This window comes from Podarcis vaucheri (assembly GCF_965113315.1).
Source record: "Podarcis vaucheri genome assembly, chromosome: 1".
NCBI lineage: Eukaryota > Metazoa > Chordata > Lepidosauria > Squamata > Lacertidae > Podarcis > Podarcis vaucheri.
In genome coordinates, this window is record NC_138759.1 from 30,132,323 (window position 1) to 30,157,293 (window position 24,971).

General features: G+C 43.3%; 1 protein-coding gene across 27 annotated transcripts in view; it reads right to left on the reverse strand.

Annotated features, from left to right (window-relative positions):
- The window catches only part of NRXN3 (neurexin 3), a 1,220,542-nt gene that overhangs the window by 865,206 nt on the left and 330,365 nt on the right, over window positions 1–24,971 (reverse strand). For 22 of the 27 annotated variants that reach the window (XM_082232019.1, XM_082232034.1, XM_082232025.1 and 19 more), the window contains exons 5-7: window positions 17,767–18,068; window positions 10,718–10,741; window positions 8,664–8,825 (exon numbers count right to left, since the gene is read on the reverse strand). In XM_082232019.1, the coding sequence (XP_082088145.1) occupies window positions 8,664–8,825; window positions 10,718–10,741; window positions 17,767–18,068 (488 nt within the window). The remainder of the gene's footprint in view (window positions 1–8,663; window positions 8,826–10,717; window positions 10,742–17,766; window positions 18,069–24,971) is intronic. The other 5 variants (XM_082232013.1, XM_082232012.1, XM_082232032.1 and 2 more) reach the window with 1 other exon arrangement.

A 24,971-nucleotide genomic window follows, 5' to 3' on the forward strand; every position in this document is an offset into this window, starting at 1 on the left:
TGTTGTGTTTTTTAAGGGCCAGGAGCACCTGCTTACAGGCACTGGCATATGCTCCCCTCTTGGAAGGGAAGAGGAAGCTACAATTCAAAATTGGCACAGCTCCCTGGTAGTGCTCTCTGCCAGTCGGCTAACACTGACATAAGAAGGCAGCTGATTAGCTGGTTCTACAGAAGTAGCTCTGCCAACCCGACCCTTCAAAAAAGCCCCACTGGCCTAGATTTCTAGAATACTCATGCCAGCACCTGCAAGACTGGGACCATTGCACACTGATTTCCTTTCCAAGGGACTCATATTTCACAGAGCTTGCTTCAGAAGCTGATGCAAAGCTCTTGTCCAAGCTGTAGGTATATGTCACAAATAAAATTTCACTAGCATTTCTGCTTCAATTAGCATTGGCTCTCTGTTGCCTTTTAGTGCCTAAGTAGCAGCTCTTTTGTCTCGGGTATTAAAAGAACTTTGCATCAGGCAGGAGGCTTCTGGCTGCTTTGCAGTTGCATTTAACAGAGAAGTGTCCACAGTTTTCAGTGAGCAGAGTGCTCTGTATCTGCATAGAGATTCAGTGATTTTCAGCAGCAGGAGGAACAACTTGAGCACACTCTGATGGGTCAAATGAATATGCGAAGTAGTTCCTATGCTTCTCAGCTATATTCCACCTGAACCACCACTGAAATCACCCTGGCTTAATAAGCAATTCCACCAGCTCAAAAGAAGTATGAATGATTGTTGAAGCATATGAGCTCGAGGAGACTGTGTGGTTTGACAATTGTGCTCGCGTTTAACAATGCGGAGCATGGCTCAGTGAGAGAGTACAATATGCTCATACAAAAGGCTCCAGGTCCAAATCCTAGGATCCCTGCCTTAAAAAAATCTGTGCCAAAAGTGTCTTGCAGATCCTTGCAGCCCCGTTCTCAGGCAGAAAAATCTAGGAGTCACTTTAAACCATTTTCAGGGGTGGGCTTGCATATTCTTTAAATTTATAGGCTGGTATGAAACTGGGTTTTAATCATAGCAGACCCACTGAAATTAACAAGCATGACCAAGTTAGGTCCATTAACTCCAATGGGTCTATTCTTAGCTGAATACCACCCTATGTTTACAATGACCAACAGCAGAGGCTTCTCTCTTCACCCGCTTCTCTTCTTTTTCTCTTTGGGAACGTTACAAAGATGATACATTACAATGTAGAATCCCCTGAAGGTTTAAAAGAATAATTTAGTCCATCAAAGATTGAAGGGGTGTCTATGTCTCCCCTGTCCATCATTACTTCCCTATCACCCTGCAAATGGGCTCAAAAAGTTCCATTTGCAACCACCAGCTCAATCCAAAAAGATTCCATGTAGTTGAGCTCAGAAGGATCCCTGCCTGAGACAACCAGATTGCTGATCAGAAAATAAAGGGGCCTATGTCTGACTTGGTATAAGGCAGCCCCATATATTTGTATATGTCCCCTCATTTCCCAGTACATATATTTGTGCACACAGACATGCTTTCAGCGGTGACTCACACATTGGTGCAGATTATTTAGTGACAATTGTGGTTGTGAATTCTACAACTCTGTAATGCAGAATAGGCCCACTATGCATGCCAATACCCATAGAAAATTATACAAGTGCTCTTCACACGAATGTGGTTGTGCTTGCATGCATGCTGACACAAGCCTATGGGTGCATTTATCTATCCCAACTTTTCATATATATTTTCCATTTGGCACGTGCCTGCCTTCTCCATGGAATTGTGAACTAGTTGATTTGTGCCTGGAGTGGGTGAGATTAGTGCCATTCTCTTTTTTGAAATGCATTCGCGTGGAAATTTTAACCCACCTCATCTTGAAGATTCAGGGCAGCTATCAATAGTTCAAAATAAAACAGAGAAAGTATTGAATATCACTTAAAATACAAGACATAACCTACAGACAACTCAAAAGCTTTCAAAGTCCCTTAATATCCACATGTGTACATAGAATCATAGAATCATAGAATCATAGAGTTGGAAGAGACCACAAGGGCCATCGAGTCCAACCCCCTGCCAAGCAGGTGGGTCCTTGTTCCTGTTTAGTAAGAGCAGTGTTTTCTACTAAATGTGTTTGTGACATTTGTCCAGTTTTGCACCTTGTTTCCTAAAAAAGGAGGTACAGAAGCGGGTTTCTTCGGCTTTTTCTAGGGGTCCCTGCTTCTTCTCCATTAACATCTCAGGAAGTGACATCAGTAGAATTACTCAACATAAACTCTAGGTCAGTGTTCCCAGGTTATCTTTGGGGAATTGTCAAAAAAGAGCCTCCAAATTCTCTGGTTTTATTTTGCTGTTGTTTTGCTGGTGCTCAGCAGCCATGTGATGGAGGGGAGTGAGAGGAGAAGTAAGAGAGCAGCTATAACCATAGCCTCCACTCTCCCCTTCTGTTTCTGTCAGGAAACTGTGACACAGGAGGGTCACCCAAGGAAGCTTAAGGATAGGAGGTTCAAGGCAAACAAGAGGAAGTACTTCTTTCAAATGGGGCAACAGATGGTTAGAGCTGTCCGGCAAAACTTTATTCAAGTTGGCTTCCCTGCTGGGAAGTGTAGTTTGTTAAGGTTGCTGTGAATTGCAAGGAGACCCCTTTTCCTCTCACAGAGCTACAATTCTCTGAGTGGTTTAACAGTCAGCCCTCTTCCCGGGAAACTCTGGAATTGTAGCCCATGTCTCTTCAGTCCCAGGCAGACAGGGAAAACAGGATGTTTACTGGGACCCCGGTGGATCACCATACACTTCTGATGGACAGTTTCTGAAGGTCTGCAATATACAGTATTATAACCTATTCCCTACACTTTTAACATTCCAAACATGAAGAAGAGTAAGAAAGGGAATTTTCTTAGTGTTCATCGTAAACCTCCTTTAAACCTAAGAAAACTTCAGATACAATAGAAATCATTTAAGTGCAGCATTCATGGTGCTACTTTTCGGCAACAACACACAAAGGGAAGCCTAGATAAAAAGTGAGGTGGGGTGGAGAGTGATGAAGACCTCTTATTTGTCCTTAGAAATTTCTGTTGCAAAAACTGAGGGAATAGAATACCTGGCAAGCAAAAGGCAGGGTTTAAATAGCTCTTTGTAGCAATGTTTCATGTTAATACAGAGAACGGAACAATGAAGTGCATGGCGAGAGGAGATGGACAAGGGGCCTAGCGGGTGCTGCTGCCTTTAATGTCTATGATTCTCTGAAGTGTGTCTCAGTGGGCCAGTCCCTAATCAGCCCCCTTTTTTACTCAGCACCAGTCCACTGATTTGAGGTTGGTAAAACTACTCCCTGCTTTTGAAAATTTCCAGGAAGGGACGACCCCACACAGGCTGAGAGCGCTGAACAGGGAGTGCTTTCAGGCAGTAATGATCAGCTTTCACAGTTACTTCTGTGGCTGCAAAGCTGCAGGGAAATAAACGCTGGAATCTCACTGTTGGATTTATCCCGTTGTTTAGAGATTCCTGAGTGGAAATGTTCAGGTTGAATGCTGTCTGCTTGGCTCAGGCTAGGCCTAGATAGGTTGAGGGGGGTGTTTATTGAAAGAGACACCTTGTTTCAGAATGCTGCCACTTCTAGCATAATATATAAAAGAATAATTAAAAGGGAATATAGAGGAATACAGCTCACTAAATCAGGGTTGGGGGTATGTCAGCACATTCTCACTTTTGTCAAGAGTGTTGTAAGGATCTGAAGTAATCCAAAAGAGTTTAGGGCTGCTTCTCTTTTCCAGTGCTCAGCAGGAGAGGTCAGTGCCAGATCCTAGGAGTCCCTTGGCCCGTCTTACTGCTTGGCACTCCTCCCTGGTCACCTGTCCACACTGCATGACATAGCAGCGCTAAGAATGAGAGGAAGTAAAAGCTTCTGCTTGACTCACTGCCACTCTCTAGGCAGCTGAGTGAATTGACTACAGAGGAAGGTGAGAAGCAGGGGCAGTGGTGACACTGACCAGAAGGATGTGGGCCTGGCCAGGGTTTCACCTAAGGACCTCAGAAAACTTGGGAAATGACAGTGTTTGTTTTGATATTTTGTACAGTCAAATGTGAACAACTACTTATCCCAGCAGAAGCAAGCAGAGTGCAAGTGCTTTCCTTACTTCTGCCAATTTTCAATATGAGCAACAGGACACTAGATCCAATAAACAAATTAGCAAGGTGGGTGGTCCTGTTATAATGGAACGTGAGATCAGTTGCCAACTTGCTGCGGCATGGTTCCACTGATAATAACACATAAAATAGACGTGGGAAGATGGGACTTTAGGAAGGGATGTGCAGAGGAGCCTTAAGTCAAACCAAGGTTTGTTCTTGGCTACAGCTTGTGTTTTTTGTGGAGAAAGCTTAGCCACAAATCCCAGTTTGGACAAGACACTAAGCCAAATCTGAGCTTTTAACATATTAAGAAGAGCCCAAGTGGACCAGGCCAATGGCCTACCTAGTCCAGGATCCTGCTCTTATACCAGCTCACCAGATACTTGTGGGAAGCCTGCAAGCTGGACATGAGTACATCAGCACTCTCTCCACTTGTGATTCCCAGCAACTGGTCTCTGAGCTTAGCTCAGCACAGTCAAGGTTTAGCAGCAGGAAGGGCTGGGAGTCAACTGCATGGTCCTTTCCACTCATGTAGTCTCACTAAACCACAGTTTGCCTTAACATGTCATATGAGCCAGACCTTATGACAAGTTAACTTTCTTGCAGTCTTCTTGATGTCTTTGTATAATTACAAACTTGGCTTCATCTCAGATCTTTATTCATGATCCAGAAGCCCCTATCTTCTGTAGATGGAGCTAGCATACCTCTCTATTTGCTATAACTGTATGAAGTCCTTCACAAAGATACACCAACTATCAGGAACAAATGGTGGAAGCCCATTATTAATGGATCATCTCCAGGGGTGCCAACTTGAATGAAATAGGGGGGGGCAGATAAACCCCACCCCACATAGTCACAAGATGCAGTGCATTCACACGATTGAATGACAATGCTCATCAACTGGGGGGGTTCAAATATTTTATTGGGTGGGGCGAAGACCCCTTGGTCTCTAGGAGTTAGCTCCTGTGATCATCTCAGAAGAGAAAGTTTCCATAAGTAAATAATAATAATAAACAACCCTACTGGATTTCATTCCTAAGAAGATGTTCATGCCACCATTTTAAAATGAGGGTCTTCTGACAAACGGATTATTAAAAACGTGTGAGGTAAATGGTGGAAGTCTTTTTTTTAAAAAAACACCAATTTATTTAAGGTAGATAAGGACAAGATGAAATTATAATTGAATATAAATATAGATGGGAAATGGCTATGTATTGTGAGTACTTATCTACTTTTAAAAATTTTCACTTATGATCTTTTTCTCTTACTTCTTTATTCTTTCTTTGTTCTTTTTTTCTCTTTTCTGATATCTTATCTTTCATTTTACTGCTTTATTGTGAATAGCATTTTATAGAGGTATAAATAACTGTAAATATGAAAAGAGACAAAATATTCCCTAATTTTTTCCCCCTTGGTTAGATGTATTTTCTTTTTCTTTTGTTGCGAATATGTATGTTTTCTAATTTGTACTTAATAAAAATATTAAAATAAAATAAAATGAGGGTCTTCTTGGTGGCTGCTCCCAGACTCTGGAACTCCCTCCCTGAAGAAGCTAGATTGGCTTTCTCCTTGTTGTCCTCCTGCCAGCAGGCGAAGACCTTCTTGTTCTAGAGCTTGGAAACTGAGTGCTTTTAATGAAAGCTCTAGTGCTGTGTTGTTTTGTCTTAAACAGATCTTATATATGCATGTAGTTTTAATTCTATTAATGTTTAATTGTTTTTTAAATTATTGTTTTTCTTATGTTTTTAGCAATTCTTGTTTTTATTTGTGAGATGCCTTGAGTCTCATCAGGGAAAAAGGAGGGACACACACACTCAATGGCCCATTTCAGCCCCTTTAAGATATTCTACTCAGCAGTGGTTTTAGCACAGCTTCGCTAGTTTATACAGTCCCTCTGCCCCCAATTTCAGGCAACTGGCATGCACAAAAACATCTAATGGACTTAATTTGCTTTGCAATTAATGCTTTTGCTTCTTCCCAGTTTGGGTTCAAAAATTACCCAAAAGCTTCCCCGCAACACATGCACACACATCTGTGTCTTCAAAGTGCCCAGGCCCTTTGCATAGGGAAAATGGAGTGCTGGCAGCTGGCTTGGGAGTGTGATATGCAAAGAGAAAACTGACCGGCCTTTCAAATGCTCTGGCACCATTCCTTGATGCTCTGGCCACCACCTTTTTATAATAGCAAATGGATGCAAAACAGGATGGCTGCCTCCCCAGCCAAGCCAACATCCGGTGCTCTGAGTGACAAATCATTGCTTTCAGCTGTGGTAGGAGAGGGAGTCTTGAGGACAAACATTTTTTAGTAAGGACTTTCTGCCAAGGTTATTGGTTCTAGCTGAAGGAAAATGTCCTTCTCCATTTTCCTCAGCAAGGAGCAGGGAGACTATAAACCCCAAACATTATCCCGAAGCCCGCAGGTGCCAGCAATCCAAATAAACGTAGAGCAATTAACAGAATTAACACAGCTTTAAATAGCTTGGCTCACCAGATGCAGAATCCTAGCAGGGTTCCATAAAACGTAAAGTTATTAGAGATTAAACCGTTAATCATCTGTTCAGAGAGTGGATGCAAAAACCATTCTGTCTGAAATGGCTAATAATCAGAAAAGGAGGCATGGATTTAATGGGTGCAATTACGCCATCCCAATTCTCTTTTTGTACTGTGTTCGCCAGTTACCATCTCAACCACTCTACTCCTTGCTAGTTTTACTCCAGTTTTTTTTTTTAGTTTTTTTTTTTTGGGGGGGTTATTGTGGCCAGAATCCTCAGGTGAAATATGCCAGATCTCAGGCCTGGCATTAGTACCCGGCACAGCAGAGGAAATGCCAGAGGCTGATGCTTGCATCCCTAAATACATACATACATACATACATACATACATACATACATACATACATACAGTACCATAAGGAAAAGTAGCAGGCCAGATGGCCACAGCTGTTGCTATCTTCTTCATCCCCAATGCCTCTGGGCTTAAGACTGAGGAGGAGGCTAGAAGCATTGAACATTATGGAGATAGGGCATTTGCAACTGTCTTACCTAGCACTTCACGTTCCAGCGCTGGGCTAATGGAGCACTGAGCAACTTGACCTTACCAGAAGGGGCTGGGTTGGGGTTTTTGTTTGTTTGTTTTTTTACAAAAAACACAAAAAGGCAGTAGAGGCTGGTCCAACTAGGACACCTCCCCAACAATAAGGATTAATACCTATCAATAAATAAAGCACCTAGGCTCAGCAATCTGCACTGGTTGCCAATTTGCTACCAGGCCACGTACTAGGTGTTGTTATTAGTATAGAAAAGCCCTTGAGACCAGTATACCTAAGACATTGCTTTACCCCATATACACCCACTAGTCTGCTTCAATCAGTAGAACGGGCACTGTTACTTGTGCCACATAATACCCATTCTGCATCTGTAAGCACTTCATCATTTAGTGTGGCAGCACTTACACTTTGAAACTCCCTGCCTATTGATATCAGGCAAGTGCCTTCATTGTACTATTTTCAGCGCCTGCAAAAACACAATTTTTCTTTAGATGTAGTGCATGACCCTGTTTTAGTTCATGATGCACAGAGTTTTCTCCTTTATTTCATTTACCATTTTTTCTCTGTCCTTTTTCTCTGCTTCTGCTTCTTTTTTATCTCCCTGCTATGATGTTCTACTATTTCAGGTGTAAAGAAGTTCTGAACTACAGTTTCTATCATCTCTGGCCATTCAGCATGCTTACTGGGGCTGGTGGGAGTTGTAGTCCAACAGCAGCTGGAGCTCAAGAAGTTTCCCACACTTGTGCAGTATTTCCCCTTCAGTCCATGACTGTGGTTCAGTCTGCAACCCTTCTTTCTCTCATAAAGTCTACAACAGTTGCTAACAAATTGGGATCATCTTAAAAACAACAAACCCAACAGCCCTTTTCAAGTGTCTCGGTTTGTCCTTCTTTGCTTTCATTCCACTCAAATCTGCTCTTTGCCACCCCCAGCCTGAACTCAAAATGTGCATGTGGATTAGGCCCGCTTTGCCTTCACCAGATGCTGATGTATTTGAATGTTAGCTGCTGAATCTGCAATTAGCTAAAGTGACAGAGGCCTGGCTGTGGAATACATGGTAATAGTGACTTGTTTTATTACTGTCACTACTGCTGCCCAGATGTCACTGTCACTGCTGCCTAGAGGTTCAACTGTATGTGAGATTGCAATAAAGAGTTGCAGTATGGAGCCCACATTTTGCAGCTAATTAGTCACACCATTTTCAAGAATATTCTATGCATTATCCCCAGCCCTCCCCCCCCCAAAAAAAAAAACATTCTGTATGCACTGAGTAAATGACTTTTGGAGTTCTTCCCTTAAGGTTCTTCTTCACCAGCAGTTTTTTTTTAATGTTTCTGAAAAATGTGCGCTTCCCCCAAACCTGCATATATGTCCCCTGTTATTATGCAAAGGGTAGTGCTTTGGTGACATGAGGGGGAAAGCCTGGGGAATTACAGTAGTTCTCGATTAGTACATAGAATATCCAGTAAAGGAATTGCAGAAAACTTGGTTGGGGTACATAATTGTCAAAAAACAGAATGCCCACAGTTTGAAACATTTACCTCTTTGAGGCAGCCCATGAAGTTATTGCTGATAGGCGAACCAGGCAAATCAGCTGTACTGGGGCTCCCACCTACGTAGAAGAAGTCGTCTGAGCCTAGCATGGTATAGTCCTCTTGTGTGTAGCCCGTGGTGGTGAGGATTCCATCCACAGAGATTGTCACCTGTTTGAAGGACACAATGGACAAAAAAAAAAAGGAAAAAAGGGGGAAAAAACAAAATTCCCAGCAATGACCTTACAGTTCTTAGAAAGAGCAAGTCATCTCCCCTACTTTTTGTGCAACTTTTCACACATGTTTCGCTGAGGTTTGTTTACTCGGTGCAGCTCAGTTCCATTTTCTGGTCTGCTGTTTTCCCTGTCCCTTCAGTTCCTCAGTCACCTGTGCTGTTAGTTCAAATAGCGCTAAAGCTGAGAAGAGCTAATCTGCCGCAATGGCTCCCGTTGTTTAACCAGGCCAGAAAATTGAACTGTTCCTCTGAGAGCTTCTGAGAGCTGATGTTTTTTATTAAAAAAATGATTAATTAGCTGTTATTTGTAGTGATTATTGTTAGTTACGATTGTTAGTAAAGACACTAATGAAGACGAAGTTGATATATTTGATTTTGCTTCTTTCTTTCTTTTTTTGCTCACACGGTATGGTGATAGTCATGCATTCAGGAAGGGAGGGGAGGGGAAGGGAGGGGTCTCACTTTCAATACATTATGGAGGAGCATGCTATGGACCTACAGAGACAACCACCCACCACCCAAGACCGCAACTGAGAGAGAGAGAGAGAGAGAGAGAGAGAGAGAGAGAGAGAAAAAATAAATATGATTTAACAGAAAGATAGTAATAATAAAAAAGAAAAAAGTTAACCACACACCAGCAAATTAGAGAAACGGGAGAGAGAAAGAGAGAGAGAACAACAAAAAATAAATAAATGGCAACATGCACACACCACACACAGTCACACACACCAAACTTTGACACACCCATGCGAGTGATATTCAAAGCTCAGAAGAAGAGAGAGAGAGAGATTCTGAAAGAGAAAGAGGGGGCTTTTTCACACTTGCATGCAGTTAGGGCTAAACTAAACTTAAAAAGAAAAACCATCCAGACCTTACCAGAAAATGGGGTATAGGGCAAAAAGAAAGAAGTAGCCTAAAATACCCCAAGCCCCATAACACATGGTGGGTGAAGGGAGACAGAAGGGGAGCAGGGTGGGGAGGAAGGGAGTGAAAATGAGGTGTGTTTTGTTTTAATAGGTTATTTGTGGCTTGGAAAAGAGATGGTGGGAAAGAGACTGAGGCTTCCGGTATGGCGAGTGGGGACTGAGGAGGTGGGCATGCCATGCGGAAAATGCGCTGAAACAAACAACTGGCTGAGCTCCTTTTGGCCATGGCAAGTGGAAGGTTGAAGGGAGAGAAAGAGAGAAAATATATGGAGAGGAGCCGGCAGGAGGAAGAGGGTTAGAAGCGGAAAGGACAGGAAATGCTCCGGCCAGTTTTGCCTACAACAGCTGTCGCCACAACAAAAGGATGAGGGGAGGGAAAGACCAGCCTCACCACAACAAACTATAGGCCCTGACATGGTTGTTGAGCTAAAAACCTTCAGAGAATCCAAAAGAAATGCAGAGGCAGAATGAGAGAGCGCAAAAGAAAGAAAACCAGGAGGAAAGAGAGAGAAGATAGGTAGAAGAGGAGTTTGCAAAAATACTGAGGGGTGGGAAACAGAGTTAAAAATATATTTTTAGGGGGAGAAATGAATGACGTGAAGAAGCCAATGAAGAAAGATGACCAAACCCCATTTCCAGAACTGTTGTATTTGTTTGTTTGCTTCTTGGTGTTATTTTTTTCTTAAAGAAAATGTTTTTTTAAAGAAAAAAGAAAAAAAGAGGAAGAAAGGGTATTTACAGCAAAATCAAAGAAAAAGAAAAGAAAAGGGGGACGGTAAGTATAAAGGGTCAGGGGGAAAACAGGGTGGTGGGGGATGGAGAGGGAGAGGGAGGGAACACACGGCAAACCCAAAAAAAGAGACAATAAGAATGATATCTACCAGACAATGTAGTTTGTTTACCATAGCGTGTCCAATGCCTGAGTGCTTTGCGGAAAAGGGGGGAAGAAAGGAAATTAAAAAATTGTGAACAGAACGATTGTTAATTAAAATAACTAAAAGCAAAGATGAGTCGTTAGGGTGTTAGTACATTAGTCGGTTAGTAAAAATGACACATTGCATGAATGGTCTAGTGTTAGTCTTTCAAAAAAAGGCTTGGGGCGCCCGACACACACAGAGTGAGAAGAGGACAATATGAGCAGGACTGTCTGGGGGGAACCATGCCATATAGATTGTTAGGAGGAAGGGAGCTGCCTACCCTTCCCATTCTCCTTTTGCTGCTTCCTGCCCACCCCACCCCGAGAAAGGTTATCAACGTTCCAACTCCATCCCCCCCAACCCATCCCAAACTGGATCAAAATGATAAAATATAAACAATACTTACTTTCCAAAAGCCCATCAAAAATGTATTCCCCATCCATATCTCTCAACCCCGCATAAATATATACCAGCATGAGCGATTCCAATCTTGCCTCCTCCCACCACCCAAGCCCATTTCTCTCTCCTAGTTATTCCAGCCACTGCTACCCTCCAGCGCTGCTCAGTTATTCTAACCAACCGAATATATCTCTCAGGTGCAGGCTGTTGCTTGACGATTCCCTGGGGGTGGTCCTTCCCGTCCCCCAATTTCCAGATTTCTTTAAAGCGGCTGAACTGGTGACTCTCAGGAAAGACATACAGAACATGAGAGGTTGGACTAACAGAAACGATGTGTAGCTCACCTGTGGTACTCAGGAGGGTGGGGAGAAGCTTGCCTAATTGTGGAAGGCATGGTGACTGCATCAGATATTTTGGGAAGAAGGGGGAAAGATGGGTAGAATTTAACATGTCCTTTTATGAGAGAAGGTGGGGAGTAGTATGTCTATTGCTCACTGCTAGGCTTATGGAGAGATGCAGAATAATAAAAGGTGCAGAGGAGCAAAGATGGAGAGTCCCTTATCTCCTCTGCTAGCCTATTGACTCTCCTGCATGGAATTCCTGGTCACCTATGTTTGCCAAGTAAGTTGCTAAGTGCAAGGCTGCTTAACAGGGTTTTGCAGTGTTTCATAAACCTGCCAAACTCCTTCGGCCAGAGACAACAGAGGGCGAGGAGAAAAGCTGTCCTCTGTTCCCATTCTGAAACTGAAACACACTGAAAATGCCGGAGTAAGTCCACCAGTTACAAAGTGGACTCCCACGTGCTTTTAAAATAAATGACTGCATATCTGTTTAGTAGACAGCAGCCCCAGTATGTTGCATCTAGATTTTCAGTCAATATCTGTTTGGGACATAAGATGGCACAACTGCAATTGCAATGCCATCATGCCCTTTCATTAATACTCGGGGAAGCCTTTCACCATAAATTAAGAAAAGGGTTATAGCAGGGCAGTTGCAGATGGTGCATTAGGGCTGTGATGCTCATCTGACCTCTGGTTGGTCGCACTGTGACTGCTTACCATGAGGTAGAGCGAGAGGCAGCTGTGAAGTTGGCACAGTGCATGTGTACTGGTGGGAATGCCAGACAGGGTCACTGCCAGGGCCTTTCCACAATACCCATCTTGCTCCCTTCCTCCACCTTCTGGTAAGCAGCAGTGACATAACCAACTAGAGTTCAGATGAGTGCCACTGCCTCACCACACCATCCAATATTGCAGCAGGGCAAAGGGGTCACCAAAGATTATGAAATGTTAGTAGCAAGACAAGAGCAGATCCCAGTTTTTGTGCTGCCCTGCTCTGCCTGTTTAAATGTTTAAATAGGGTGGACACAGCAACCCCTATTACCAACCCTCTTCTGAAAGTGCTGGTGAAAAATATCAAAAATCCCATTCCTACCACAAAAAATGTATCGCATTTGCTAATATTTTAGCAAATATTACTATTTTAAAATAGTAAACGTTTAACAAGGTAAATTAACCGTGGAAACTGCAACGACTGCTCAAGAAAAGCGCAGCCGTAAAGGGTGATGCTTTGGTGTTAACTACAAACCAATGTGCACATGCAGCAGAATCACGTGATGTGAACTCTTGCCGTGGGAACCATTTCAGACTGCAGATGCAGGGATACCATGTTTGAATGCTCAACATAGAAATCTCCCTGCACACTGAAAACTAGTACATCAAGAAGAAAGGCTCTGGACTAGCAATGTCCTTGATGTGCCTATTTGCAATGCAGAGGGTGTTTATTATTTATGGTGAAGCACTGATCTCTCAAAAGATGTTTGAAGTGGTACAGTCCAGAAAGAGTTGTGCCATGCCCTTCTGCTGTGACTGTGCATTGCCTATATTGCCTCTGTCTGACAAGCTGAAGGAGAGATCTTTATTTTTTTTTACAACTGATCTCTACTTCTAATCCTAATTGTAATCCTCCTTGAACCCAGCATTTTGAATAGGAAGCTCTGGCATGCCTGGAAGATTAATTTTCCTTTGGCCATTGCCTGTCATTGAAGACCGATTCTCGCCCAGCCTCAGAAAAAATAATATACACCATTAACCAAAATGGTCAATGAAGCGGCGAGAGAATTTCAGAGAGCAGCCATTCTGAAAATGTCAAAAAATAATAATAATAACAAACAACATAGATAAAAATTGATAAATAAAGTTACATTTTAAAATTGTATTTTGAGGTGACAGTCCTTTACTGGACTGATGAGAATGTCTGAATGAAATGGGATCATTAGGCCCATCCACTGCGTGAGGAATGAAATTTACATATGCATGTGATCCAGTGGAAACAAACAAAACATTGCTTTCATTTGCAACCCAGCAGCCCGGTGTCACTTTGAGTAGAATTTAGCCTGACACCATGCTATATTTCTGCTTACACATACATACGTCAGATCTGTGGAAGTAAAAGATTTGCAGTGCTAGAGTAGAAAATGTATCCTTTCAAGTGTGGCATTCTTGAAAAAGTGGAAATGTGATCCAGATTAGGAAAACCTGAGAATAACTACATTGTAGGAAGTTAAATGTAAGCCTGTGCTAAGCAAAACCAAGAAGGGTTTATCTAAAAATAATGGATTAGCAGCAGGCTACAGAGGAGCAGCACACTCATTTGTCCCCCAGACTCTCTTTTGCAGTCTCTCCGGAGATTGAAAAAAATCCCAGAGAGCTCTCCATATCTGCCTTCCAAATTTTATATATATATAGGAATCATTACACCCTGAAAACTGCATGGAAGTAGTTTGAGGACAAATGTCCACAGTAAAAAGTAATTGGTCACTAGAGCAGCAGCATTTTTTACAGCTCCAACATGAAATGACTGAATCACTTGCTCTGGTATGTACCTTATCTCTCCTATCATTCTTTATATCAGAGGACTGGAAGGAAGCTAATATAAGCAAATCTAATTAAAAGGTTTCAAAGGTAATCAGGAATCTACACACCAATGTGTCTAATTTTGGTACAGAGGAAATTGGCAGAGGATACATTAAAGAGAGAGAGAGAGTGACTAAATGTGCAGGAAAACACTACCCATTAAGGAGGAAGCAAACATGAATGTCGCAAAGGGAAGCCATGCCTCAAATCTAACATTTTGATGGTCAATAAGAGATTAAAAGTATATAGTGACATTCTGCTAGTGTTGGGAATGTGAATTGCCACACTGGTGCAGCAGAATAGGTATGCACTGCTATACCAGAGACAATAAGAGATGAGGTACAGTTGCTCATTGCTACTTGATGACATAGAACTGGACTGGATAGGGTCAAAGCTGAGGGTGGAGATGACACACTTGTGAATCTTCCTAAGGGCATTTTGATCACCACCAAACCCCCATATACTAGTGTGAAAGGTAAAAATGTAAAGGACCCCTGAACAGTTTAGTCCAGTCAAAGGTGACTGTGGGGTGTGGCACTCATCTCACTTTTCAGGTCGAGGGAGCTGGCATTTGTTGACAGACAGCTTTCTGGGTCATGTGACCAGCATGACTAAACTGCTACTGGCGCACAGAAGACCGTGACGGAAGCCAGAGCACACTGAAATGCTGTTTACCTTCCTGTCGCAGTGGTACCTATTTATCTGCTTGCACTGGTATGCTTTTGAAAAGTACCATTATCTTGATGTATTAGCTGGTTTTCGACACTCAAGTGAAAACCAAGAAATAGAACTCAGGATGCAACTATGCAGATAGAAATACGTGGCCTTGGTTCTCAATGACTGGAGTTAGACTGAAGTTGGGTCACTGGCAACAAAGTGCTGGGCTAGTTGTCACCCAGATAGTGTCCCTTAATACATCTCCTGAGTTTCCTCCATAGGAACTCATGTCAGCTATCAACATATATGGAAGTAACAAAAGTGCTGCACCAGGGAATGACAGTTGCAAGGGAGACAAAATGTGTCTTTGATCCAAGGCTGGCATCACTATTCCACAACCTTGGGCAGTTGCCAGGGCTCGCTGGTCCTGGTGCCCGTCTTGGCTCAACTGCCCCAGACATTTTAAATGGTGCACAGCTTCCCAAACCCAGCTGGGAGGCCCTGGCAGGAACAGGGGAAACATGGGAGCCCTCAAGCATGCCTTTATCATTGACAATGGGTGGAAGGGCTCTCCCTGGAATGAAGAGGGAAGGGACACTTCCCAGTTGCACATACCTTCCATTGTCCATCCAGAAAATGGGCATTTTGCTAGCGTGCATTTGGGATCCATAGCAGTCAGCTTGGTTTCCCAAGAATACCTGTGCCAAGCGCCTCACTGCCACTCCCCCTCTCCTGCTAGGTAACTGGCAGTGACACTCGGTATTGAGCAGCCGGGTGAGCAACACTGCCCCACTTGCTGCTACATTTAGGGGAGAAAAAGAGAGAGAGGTGGGAAGATATGGCTGAACTATATAAGATCTTGGGCGGACTGGGGAAAATGCTTATCCTTTTATATTATGCTGCAAGGTGAGAAGTAAAATTAATTTGCAGCTCTTCTGTAAATAAAGAGCAACATTACACACACACCCATTATTTGTAGAACTCCGTGCCAGTAAGTATAACACTTGGCAGTGAACAATGAGAGTAAAATCTTTACAGAAGCTTGGGATACTTAAACTGCTAGCAGGCATACTCTGTCCTTTCCTTCTAAATCTTAGCATATCTCAAATCACTGGTAAAAAGGGAGTGGATGAGAGGGACTAGGCATTTTGTTCCCTATGCAGAATCTGTTCTTGTTCTTGTTCTGTAACTGAAATTTCGTTGTGGATCTGAGCTAACTGATAGATGCTGAACCACTCCTTGCATCTGGTATGGCTTTCAATTACTTATAATCAAGGAGGACAGCATAAAAAGGAAAAGGCTTTCATTGGCAATTACAAATCCTCTTATTCATTTTTTTTCTCTTTAAAAACAGGGCTGCTGCACATTTTGAATTGCAATATGAAAAGTGAATCAGCTTTACAGATTGTTCTTCTGTAAGTATATTCCACATTAAATGTTTCTGCAGGTAAGATAATTATATTTATTACATTTGGAGCATTGAATCATTCAAGTATATCTCAAGTGGCATAAAAAATATTGCAATGCACAGGGAAAAAGGCATCCTAGGACCTACAGATCTAACGTTTCTGAAAAAGAAATGAGAACGCAGTGGCTGATTGTGCTTAAGGACTGCTGATACTGGAAGGCTCTGGAAATTGAACCTAATTATGCAAGGCAATGCCCAAGGGGAAAAAAGATTTTCCTGGCCCCTGGCTGTGATTAGTTAATGTCCTTAGGCATGAGGATTATTACTTTCTATTAGTATAAATGTTCCCTGAAGGCAGCTTTTTCAGTCCATAAAGTTGCATAAAATGATTGGTGTTAACATTCATATGAGCAAGCAAAATAAATAGGTTATGTTTTGCTTGCATCAACAAGTGTCGGTCTAAATGTTTGCATTAAAAACAACAGCCACCCAGCACTTTAAAGAATTAATTTGAAAGAAATAATAGCTTACAAGCTATTTTACACAGCATTTACCTAATCAAGATGATTTACATATACAACATAAAGTTCCATTTGTCATGATGTAGATGACCCCGTGACCTGATATATTTCACCAGCTTTCAGAAGCAAGGTTATTTAAATCAATCCTACCTATTAAAAGTTCTTATTTATATTTTATGAGAAAGTTGTGATATTAAAGAGCTGTCTAAGTGAGCACATCACCTGATCTGTCTGCTTAGAAGAGCAACAGGTGAAGTTGCAAAAGGGCAACATCAACCATTGTAGAGCCTCTTCCATGGTAGCTTTGATTAGTAGGTCTTTTGAAGTCCTCGCGGGGAAAAGTGGACAGAGAGAAAAGAAGCAACAGTGTAGATTCATAACGAAAACCAAAACAAAGAAAATAGGGAGATCTGGAAGAAGTATGGCCTGTTAAGTGTCAGGAGCGTAAGGTTAAAATAAGTAACTAGCACACACAAAAAACTAAAAAAAAAAGAGGGTGGAGAGGCAGAAACAAAGGCTTTTATGGACCCAGGTCACTGGGAGGTTCTCCTGCACAAGCCCTCTTGAAATATCCTTGCATTGGTTGCACCAGGTTTTGCACAAGAGAGAGTCCAAGTTGACTGAGTCCTTACAGCATTTGAGTAATGGCATTATGGAAATGGTTAAATCAATTAACAGGACATAAAAGAAGAAAAAGGGGAGCGGATAAAGCAGCTGCAGAAAACAGTCTCCATTCCTACTGTAATTAAATGCAACAAGAATATTACTGATAAGATTGAAATGTAATTAAGGAAATAATAAAAAAGAAAGAAAAGGAGGGGGAAAGAGCAAAGGAAAAGGGAGATGAAAGTAAAGTTAAGTCACAAAATCGTATTGTTAAATCAAATCAAGGGAGAGGGGAAAGACAGAAAATTATTAAGTGGAAATGAAGATATTGCAATGAGGCTAAGTTACAGTAAATTAATGAACACTTGTTTTCCTTCCAGTTACTGTGAAAGGCTAGGATGCAAATGCTCGGCTGTTCCCACCCTGAACCCCCATTTATCTAACAGTTGCCCTGTAACCACTGATCTACCCCAACCTTTGATTCAGTAGAGAGGAGCCTCCCCAGCATTCTCTCTCCTTCCCCATTACCTGCCGCAGGTTGCGCGTCACTTTAACGTCGTGCCAATGGTTGTCATTAAATTTGCCACTGACTGGCTCCACAATGGCCTCAAAGGCTCCGGACCCCAGGTTAATGATCAATGAGACCGCGCCGTCTTTCAGAGCCAAGTTGACGTAATCGGCCGACTTGCCCGTGTGTAGGATAAGCCCATTGCGCTGCCACGTCTTGAAGGAGAGTGTGATCTCATCGCTGCTGCTCTGAATGGGGTTCTGAGAGAGGTCATAGCAAAGGTATTCGGAACCACGGAAGGTGGCTACATTCTCGTCCCTTGCTGCAGAAGTGGGGGAAAAAAGATGCAGGCATTTGGTCAGTCTTGTTTCATGTGATAATAAAGCTTTTCAAAATTATTGTGACATTGCTCTTGTTCCATTGTAGCAGGTTTGCTCCCTGCCTAGCTCTGCACGTATAAAGGAATACCTGAACTGGTTGCCTCTGGTACATAGGAAGTTGCCTTATTCCAAGTGAAACAACTGACCTTGAACTCTCATCAGTGCCAACTACAATTTCCATCATTCCTAGCCAGCATAGCCAATGGTCAGGGGTGATGGGAGCTGTAGTTCATTTGGGAACCCAAGGTTGAGAATGACTGCTCTAGAGCAACAAGTGTGGCCCCTTTTTTCATCCATTGCAGTTTGTGATTTCTACTTTTCCAGTTACACAATCAAACATGTAGATTGCCCCACCCAGATACTAATCACAATTGGTATTATGTACTCTGCACAATCCTTTTTATAATGTTTGCTATATATTTCAGGGGATCAATAAATACATACAAGCGAATAAATGGGAAAGCGAGGAATGGCCACCAGAACCTACTCAAGCAAACCTCTCAGAATTCATATTCAATGAAGCCAGATCTCAAGAAGTCAACCTATGGAACTAGGCTGTGTCTTAGCAATTTTCCTGTGCAGAACCTTCTAATTCCATCTCTTTCAAGACCACCAGTTCTTCTCTTAACCATTTAACGAAGTGTGAAAACGAGGAAGATTTATCAGAGGTTAGTTTTATTATGAAGTCGGCATTGTCTATGGAATCGTCTAGCAGAAACTAATTAACTGCTTTTGATAAAATTGCTCTTTAGCCACTAGGGTTTTTCCCCTAAATTGACTAATAACTAAAAATCAATTATCTTGTCGGATTTCTCTCTGGTTTTCATTCATTAGTAAAGCAGCATAAAGGAAAGAAGCCACAGCTACGTTATCGAATAGGACTGAAAGCATGGAGGGGCAATTCAAGATATGTGAAATGGGGCAGAGAAAGGACTTTCTGGAAGCAGTAGAAGAACACCAGCAAAGATGACTAAGGGGCACCAGTGGATGGTGTGTTGGGGCTGTGCCACTCACCTGACCTTTGTTTGGCTGAGTCACTGCAGCATACTGGGACGGGGGGGAGGTGTGGCAGTGAGGTCTGGGGAGTGCAAACATGCCAGTAGTAGCATCAGATTTGCTTCACCAACACATCTGTACCACACTGACCTTTCTAGCACCACACCCCTTCCCTCTCAATGGAAGTCAGGTGAGCAGAGCAGCCCCAGCATGCTGTCCACTCTACTAAGCAATGCTATTGAGGCATCAGGCATAAGCCTGCATTTTATTAATGTTTGATCAGGACTTGTATATTAAAGAGAGAGCTTAGATTTTCAAAAGTTTCAAGCCAGGCAGAAGACCAGCAGTTTACAACCTTGGTAATGTTTATTCTTCTAGACAAGGGCCCCTTTGATTGATAGCAGAAAACAATTCTCAAAGTCGTAAAAGCTGAAATTACAGACTGAATGAGGACACTGACCCTACATGTTACAGAAGATAAAAAAAGGCAGAAATAAATATAATTAAAGGTAAAGGTACCCCTGCCCGAACGGGCCAGTCTTGCCAGACTCTGGGGTTTGTGCGCCCATCTCACATCTATTGGCCGGGGGCCAGCGCTGTCCAGAGACACTTCCGGGTCACGTGGCCAGTGTGACAACGCTGCTCTGGCGAGCCAGAGCCGCACACGGAACGCCGTTTACCTTCCCGCTGGTAAGCGGTACCTATTTATCTACTTGCCCCCGGGGGTGCTTTCGAACTGCTAGGTTGGCAGGCGCTGGGACCGAGCAGCGGGAGCGCACCCCACCGCGGGGATTCGAACCGCCGACCTTTCGATCGGCAAGCCCTAGGCGCTGAGGCTTTAGCCCACAGCGCCACCCGCGTCCCCTAAATATAATTAGGAATGAGTAAATAGTAAAATAATGCCAATGTGCCTCCCAGTAAAATGAGCCAGATCTTCTTTCTAAGGTTAAAAGGCCAAGACCAAATGGGGAAGCATCTAGCTGGCAAGTCTTTTTTTCTAATGGGAAAAGCAGCTGGCTGAAGGAGGGGTTGTAAACTGGAGAGGCTTCTTTTGAAGCTGTTTTTTTTACTGAGTTCCTTTTTACTTTACAAAGGCCTTATTCCTTTTAAAAGGCTACCTATGTTATGTATTAAATATATTGTCTTAAATGTAATTATGCAAAGGATTTAAGAAATGCTAGATTTCATATAGTTCTAAGAGTTGTATTTTGAAATTAAGTCAGCCACCAGTCTTGCCCCCCTTGCTAGACAAGAGACGCCGTCCTGAGCAGTCCTGATATATTAGTTGTCAGACATTTGTTTAGAAACCTTCAAATGAAGGAGATCTTTCAATGTTGATGTGAAACTCAAGATCCTTGACATATGTTTAAGATAAAAATTTAAGATTAACCATTTGTTTTAGAAGGCAATAGGGCAAGGAGGGCAAGAGGTGAGCTGGTAATTAAGATGCCTTGTTGAGACACATGTAAGATATATTACTACTTATTTGTCATTTATAGATGTAACAATATATAGCTCTTTGTGTTCCATATAAGGACAGGAGGATATGGGTGTATCTTTTTGTGATTGGTTCTAGCAATCAGCCAATAGGAATTTCAACCAGGCTGATTGGACAGAGGCAGCCACAGGAGGAGCAAAGGGGGCTGGATTAAGGGAATATAAGTGCTGGCCATAATGGCAGGAGCAGGCCAGAGCTTGGTAACCATATACCACTGTGCCTCTCATTTATTTGTCTGACAAATAAATAATTATTTTAATTTCTCTATTGCTGCGTTGAATATTTCATTCCAGCTAAGCGTTAACCACAAGCAGGGTGCTACATTTTATGGTGCCTGCGACTCGGATAAGTGTTCTGCTGGAACGCAGCCCCTTCGCCCTACTGGGCAGGGTACAAGAGAGAGGACCACTCACTGCCTACCCAGCGCGCACTGGAAAGTTTTTTTCCAGGGGAACGCAGAAGTCTCATCTGTCTGATACCCTGCTCACTGGCGGCGACGGACCGGGGGGAAACGGAACCAACCAAGGGTAAGTGCACAAAGGGATTTTTGGCCCTCCAATTAATTGGGAGGAAGAGAAGTCTTGATCAAACTTCTGCGTCTCAGTAAGTGGGAACTGAGTACGCTAGGTGGTTGGGTATATCAGATGGTGGTCTGGTGGGGGAAAAGGGAAGAATGGGAGGTAGTGTGTGGTGAAGTATCTAGCGCATTGTATGTGTGAGAAAGTACAGAGCAATCTGTAGCTGACCTGAGTGTGGAGTGGGCAGTACTTCGGTTCCTGGTAAGGCGACTTCACCAGGCAAGGAAACCCACGAAGCGTGTGTGTGAGTGACTGAGTGGATACTTCACAGGGCCATACAATGGGAGTTGGGGGTTCAAAGGGGGGAAATACACCTCTTGAATGCATGTTAAATAATTTTAAGAAAGCCTTCTCAGGGGCATATGGAGTCAAAATGACGCCAGAGCACCTGAGAACGTTATGTGAATTAGAGTGGCCGAAGCAAAATACTGAATGGCCATCTCAAGGAACCTTTGATATAAATTTAGTAAGCAAACTTTGGTCTAACATCGCCAAAGAAACTGGAGGGTGCCCAGAACAATTTTCATATATAGATTCTTGGCTGAGCACATTAAATAAAAATCCTCCATGGATAAGGGAATGCAAAGTCCAACGATGCAAATTATTGGCTGTAAAAGCCGAAGCTAGGAAAGGAATCTTGCCAAATAAACTCAAACCCATTTTTGAGGGACCAGAGGAAGAGCTGCTTCCACCTCCACCCTATGCTCCACATCGAAGGGAGCCTAATCCAAACACTCCACCAGTTGTAACCCCAAGGCAAGAAAGTGGAATGAATAATGGGGCTGGAGTCACAGAACTTGATTCCTTGATAGATTATGATAAATATCTTCAGGAGGCATTGGAGGCCTATAATAAAGCCCAAGCAGAAGTGGTTATTCCACCTGTGAGTCCCAGTAGAACTCCATCTACAGTCTCTTTTAGTGGAATAACTGATTGCCTACCCCAAACTCCTGTACATCCAAGTCCTAGAGAATTATTACAGAAGTTACAGGGAGACCTTAATCGGTCAGCAAGCAATACAGCCAGGCGTATAAGGCTGCTAAAAGAACGCCTTGGGACAAATACCATCCCCTATGATTTGAGGCCCCTAGAGCAAAGCGAAGAGAAAGATCACGTACTAGCCCCTCTCAGAAGAGTATTTGATGCACTTGAGGAGCCTGTGCTGGTTAACGGGCAACCCGGACCACGGCCACCTCGAACTTCGACCCTCCAGTACATTCCATTCACAACTACGGATCTGATGAACTGGAAAACACACACCCCATCTTTTGCAGAAAAACCTCAGGCTATGATGGACTTGGTGACTTCAATAATAAACACTCATAGTCCTACTTGGACAGATTGCCGCCAGCTCCTGAATACTCTGTTCACCACTGAGGAAAGGAGAGACATAATTGAAAAGGCACAGATATATTTGCGTGAGCAGGCCAGAGTGGGAAATATTTATAATATTGACCGTCATCTCCAAGACCACTTTCCCTTGGAAGATCCTAATTGGGATCCAAACAATGTAATTCACCTGGCCAGACTTACCACCTATCGCCAGACGCTTGTGCAAGGTATCCGCAGGGCATGCCAGAAGCCCACTAATATGTCTAAAGTCTCAGAAGTAGAACAGAAATCAAATGAGAGTCCAGGAGACTTTTTAGAGAGGCTGCAAGAAGCCTATCGTATATGGACTCCTTTTGACCCTGAAGCCCCTGAAAACAGTAGAATGATTACTGCTACATTTGTGGCCCAGTGCGCTTCCGACATTCGTAAGAAAATTCAGAAATCAGAAGGATGGGAAGGGATGCTGATGAGCCAAATTATGGCCATTGCACGCCGAGTTTATCGGAATAGGGATGAGGCTGAGAAGCAAGAGAAGAAGAAGTGGCAGAAGGAAAAGATGGTAATGCTGGCCACAGCAGTGAAGCAAGACTACCGCCCCTTAAATGGAGGAAGAGGGCGGGGAAGGAATCCACCACTGGGAAGGAATCAATGTGCGAATTGCAAGAAGGAGGGTCATTGGAAGCGGGAGTGTCCTGAACCCCTGAGGTTGGAAGAAGTACGCCCAGGCCCAGGCCCAGGCCCAGGCTCCGGCCCAAGAAACCAGGGACGGGGACGGGGAATGATCCGAAATGGAAGATATCAGAGACCTGGACAAGGACAGAGTAGAGACAATTTCATTGGACTGGCAGAGGAGGATTTTACCCAAGACTAGGAACGACCGGACTCCATAAAGTTAGGCTTCCAGGAGCCCACGGTCACGATTCAATTAGGAAGCCATTTAATAGACTTTATGATTGATACTGGGGCTGAATACTCAGTACTCCCAGAACTATTGCAGAAAAAGGCATCCAAAAGTGTAGTCATTAAAAGTGCCACTGGTCAGTCAGCTAAGAGGTCTTTCCTCCAACCTTTGGAATGCCAGATTGGGGGACATCGTTTAACCCATCAGTTTTTGTATATACCTGAGTGTCCAATACCTCTCTTAGGTAGAGATATGCTGTCCAAATTGCAGGCCCAAATCACCTTCACTCCTCGAGGTCCAGAAATGAAACTGCCATCAAAGGCAGCAGGAATAATTTCCCTCTCAGTACCTAAGGAACAATCATGGCGCCTAATGTCAGCCCTGCAAGTCCAACCCACATTGGAAACAGAGTTAAACAAGCTCCTCCGAACCCTACAGGTGCCACCAGGAGTATGGGCCGAAAATAGCCCACCAGGAATGGCCAAGAATATAGCTCCAATTGTAGTAACCTTAAAACCTATGGCTACCCCTGTATCTGTAAAGCAATATCCTTTACCCCGGCGAGCAGCAGAGGGCATCCAGAAACATTTGGACCGCCTATTAAAATATGGTTTGCTTAAACCCTGCCAATCAGAATGGAACACACCCCTTTTGCCTGTTCGAAAACCTGGGACAGATGAATACAGGCCAGTGCAGGACTTGAGGCTCGTAAACCAGGCTATCGAGACCTTGCACCCAAATGTACCAAACCCATACACCTTGCTGAGTTTGATCCCACCAGAAGCAACATTTTTTACTGTGTTGGACTTGAAAGATGCATTCTTCTGTTGCCGGCTGGCATCACAGAGCCAACCTATATTTGCCTTCCAGTGGGAAGACCCTTTGACAGGAACAAAAGGCCAGCTAACCTGGACAAGATTGCCCCAGGGATTCAAAAATTCCCCAACTTTATTTGGCACTGCCTTGGCGAAGGATCTAACAAGTTACCCCTCAATACCTGGAGAAAAGGTGGTTCTGCAATATGTAGATGACCTTATACTAGCAGCAAAGGATTTTGATACCTGTAAAGAAGGTACAGAGGAACTGCTCCACTTGCTCTGGCAAGCTGGCTATCGAGTTTCCCAGAAAAAGGCACAGTTATGTTTAGAAAAGGTCAAATATTTGGGCTTTGACATCTCACACCAACAACGAGCATTGAGACCAGAGAGGAAAGAAGCTATTTGCCTTATCAAGGAACCCACCACAAGGAAACAACTCAGAGGATTCTTGGGAACAGCAGGGTTTTGTAGACTATGGATACCTGATTTCAGCAGTCTGGCCAAGCCCTTACATGAAAGCACTCGAGGTGCAGAAAAGGACCCATTCGTATGGGGACCTGAGCAGCAACAAGCCTTTTTAGTTATCAAACAACGACTTATGGAGGCCCCAGCCCTTGGACTGCCTAATTCAGAAAAACCCTTTCAGCTGTATGTACATGAACAGAATGGGATTGCAGCGGCAGTCCTGACCCAGAGATTAGGAAGTTGGAACCGTCCAGTAG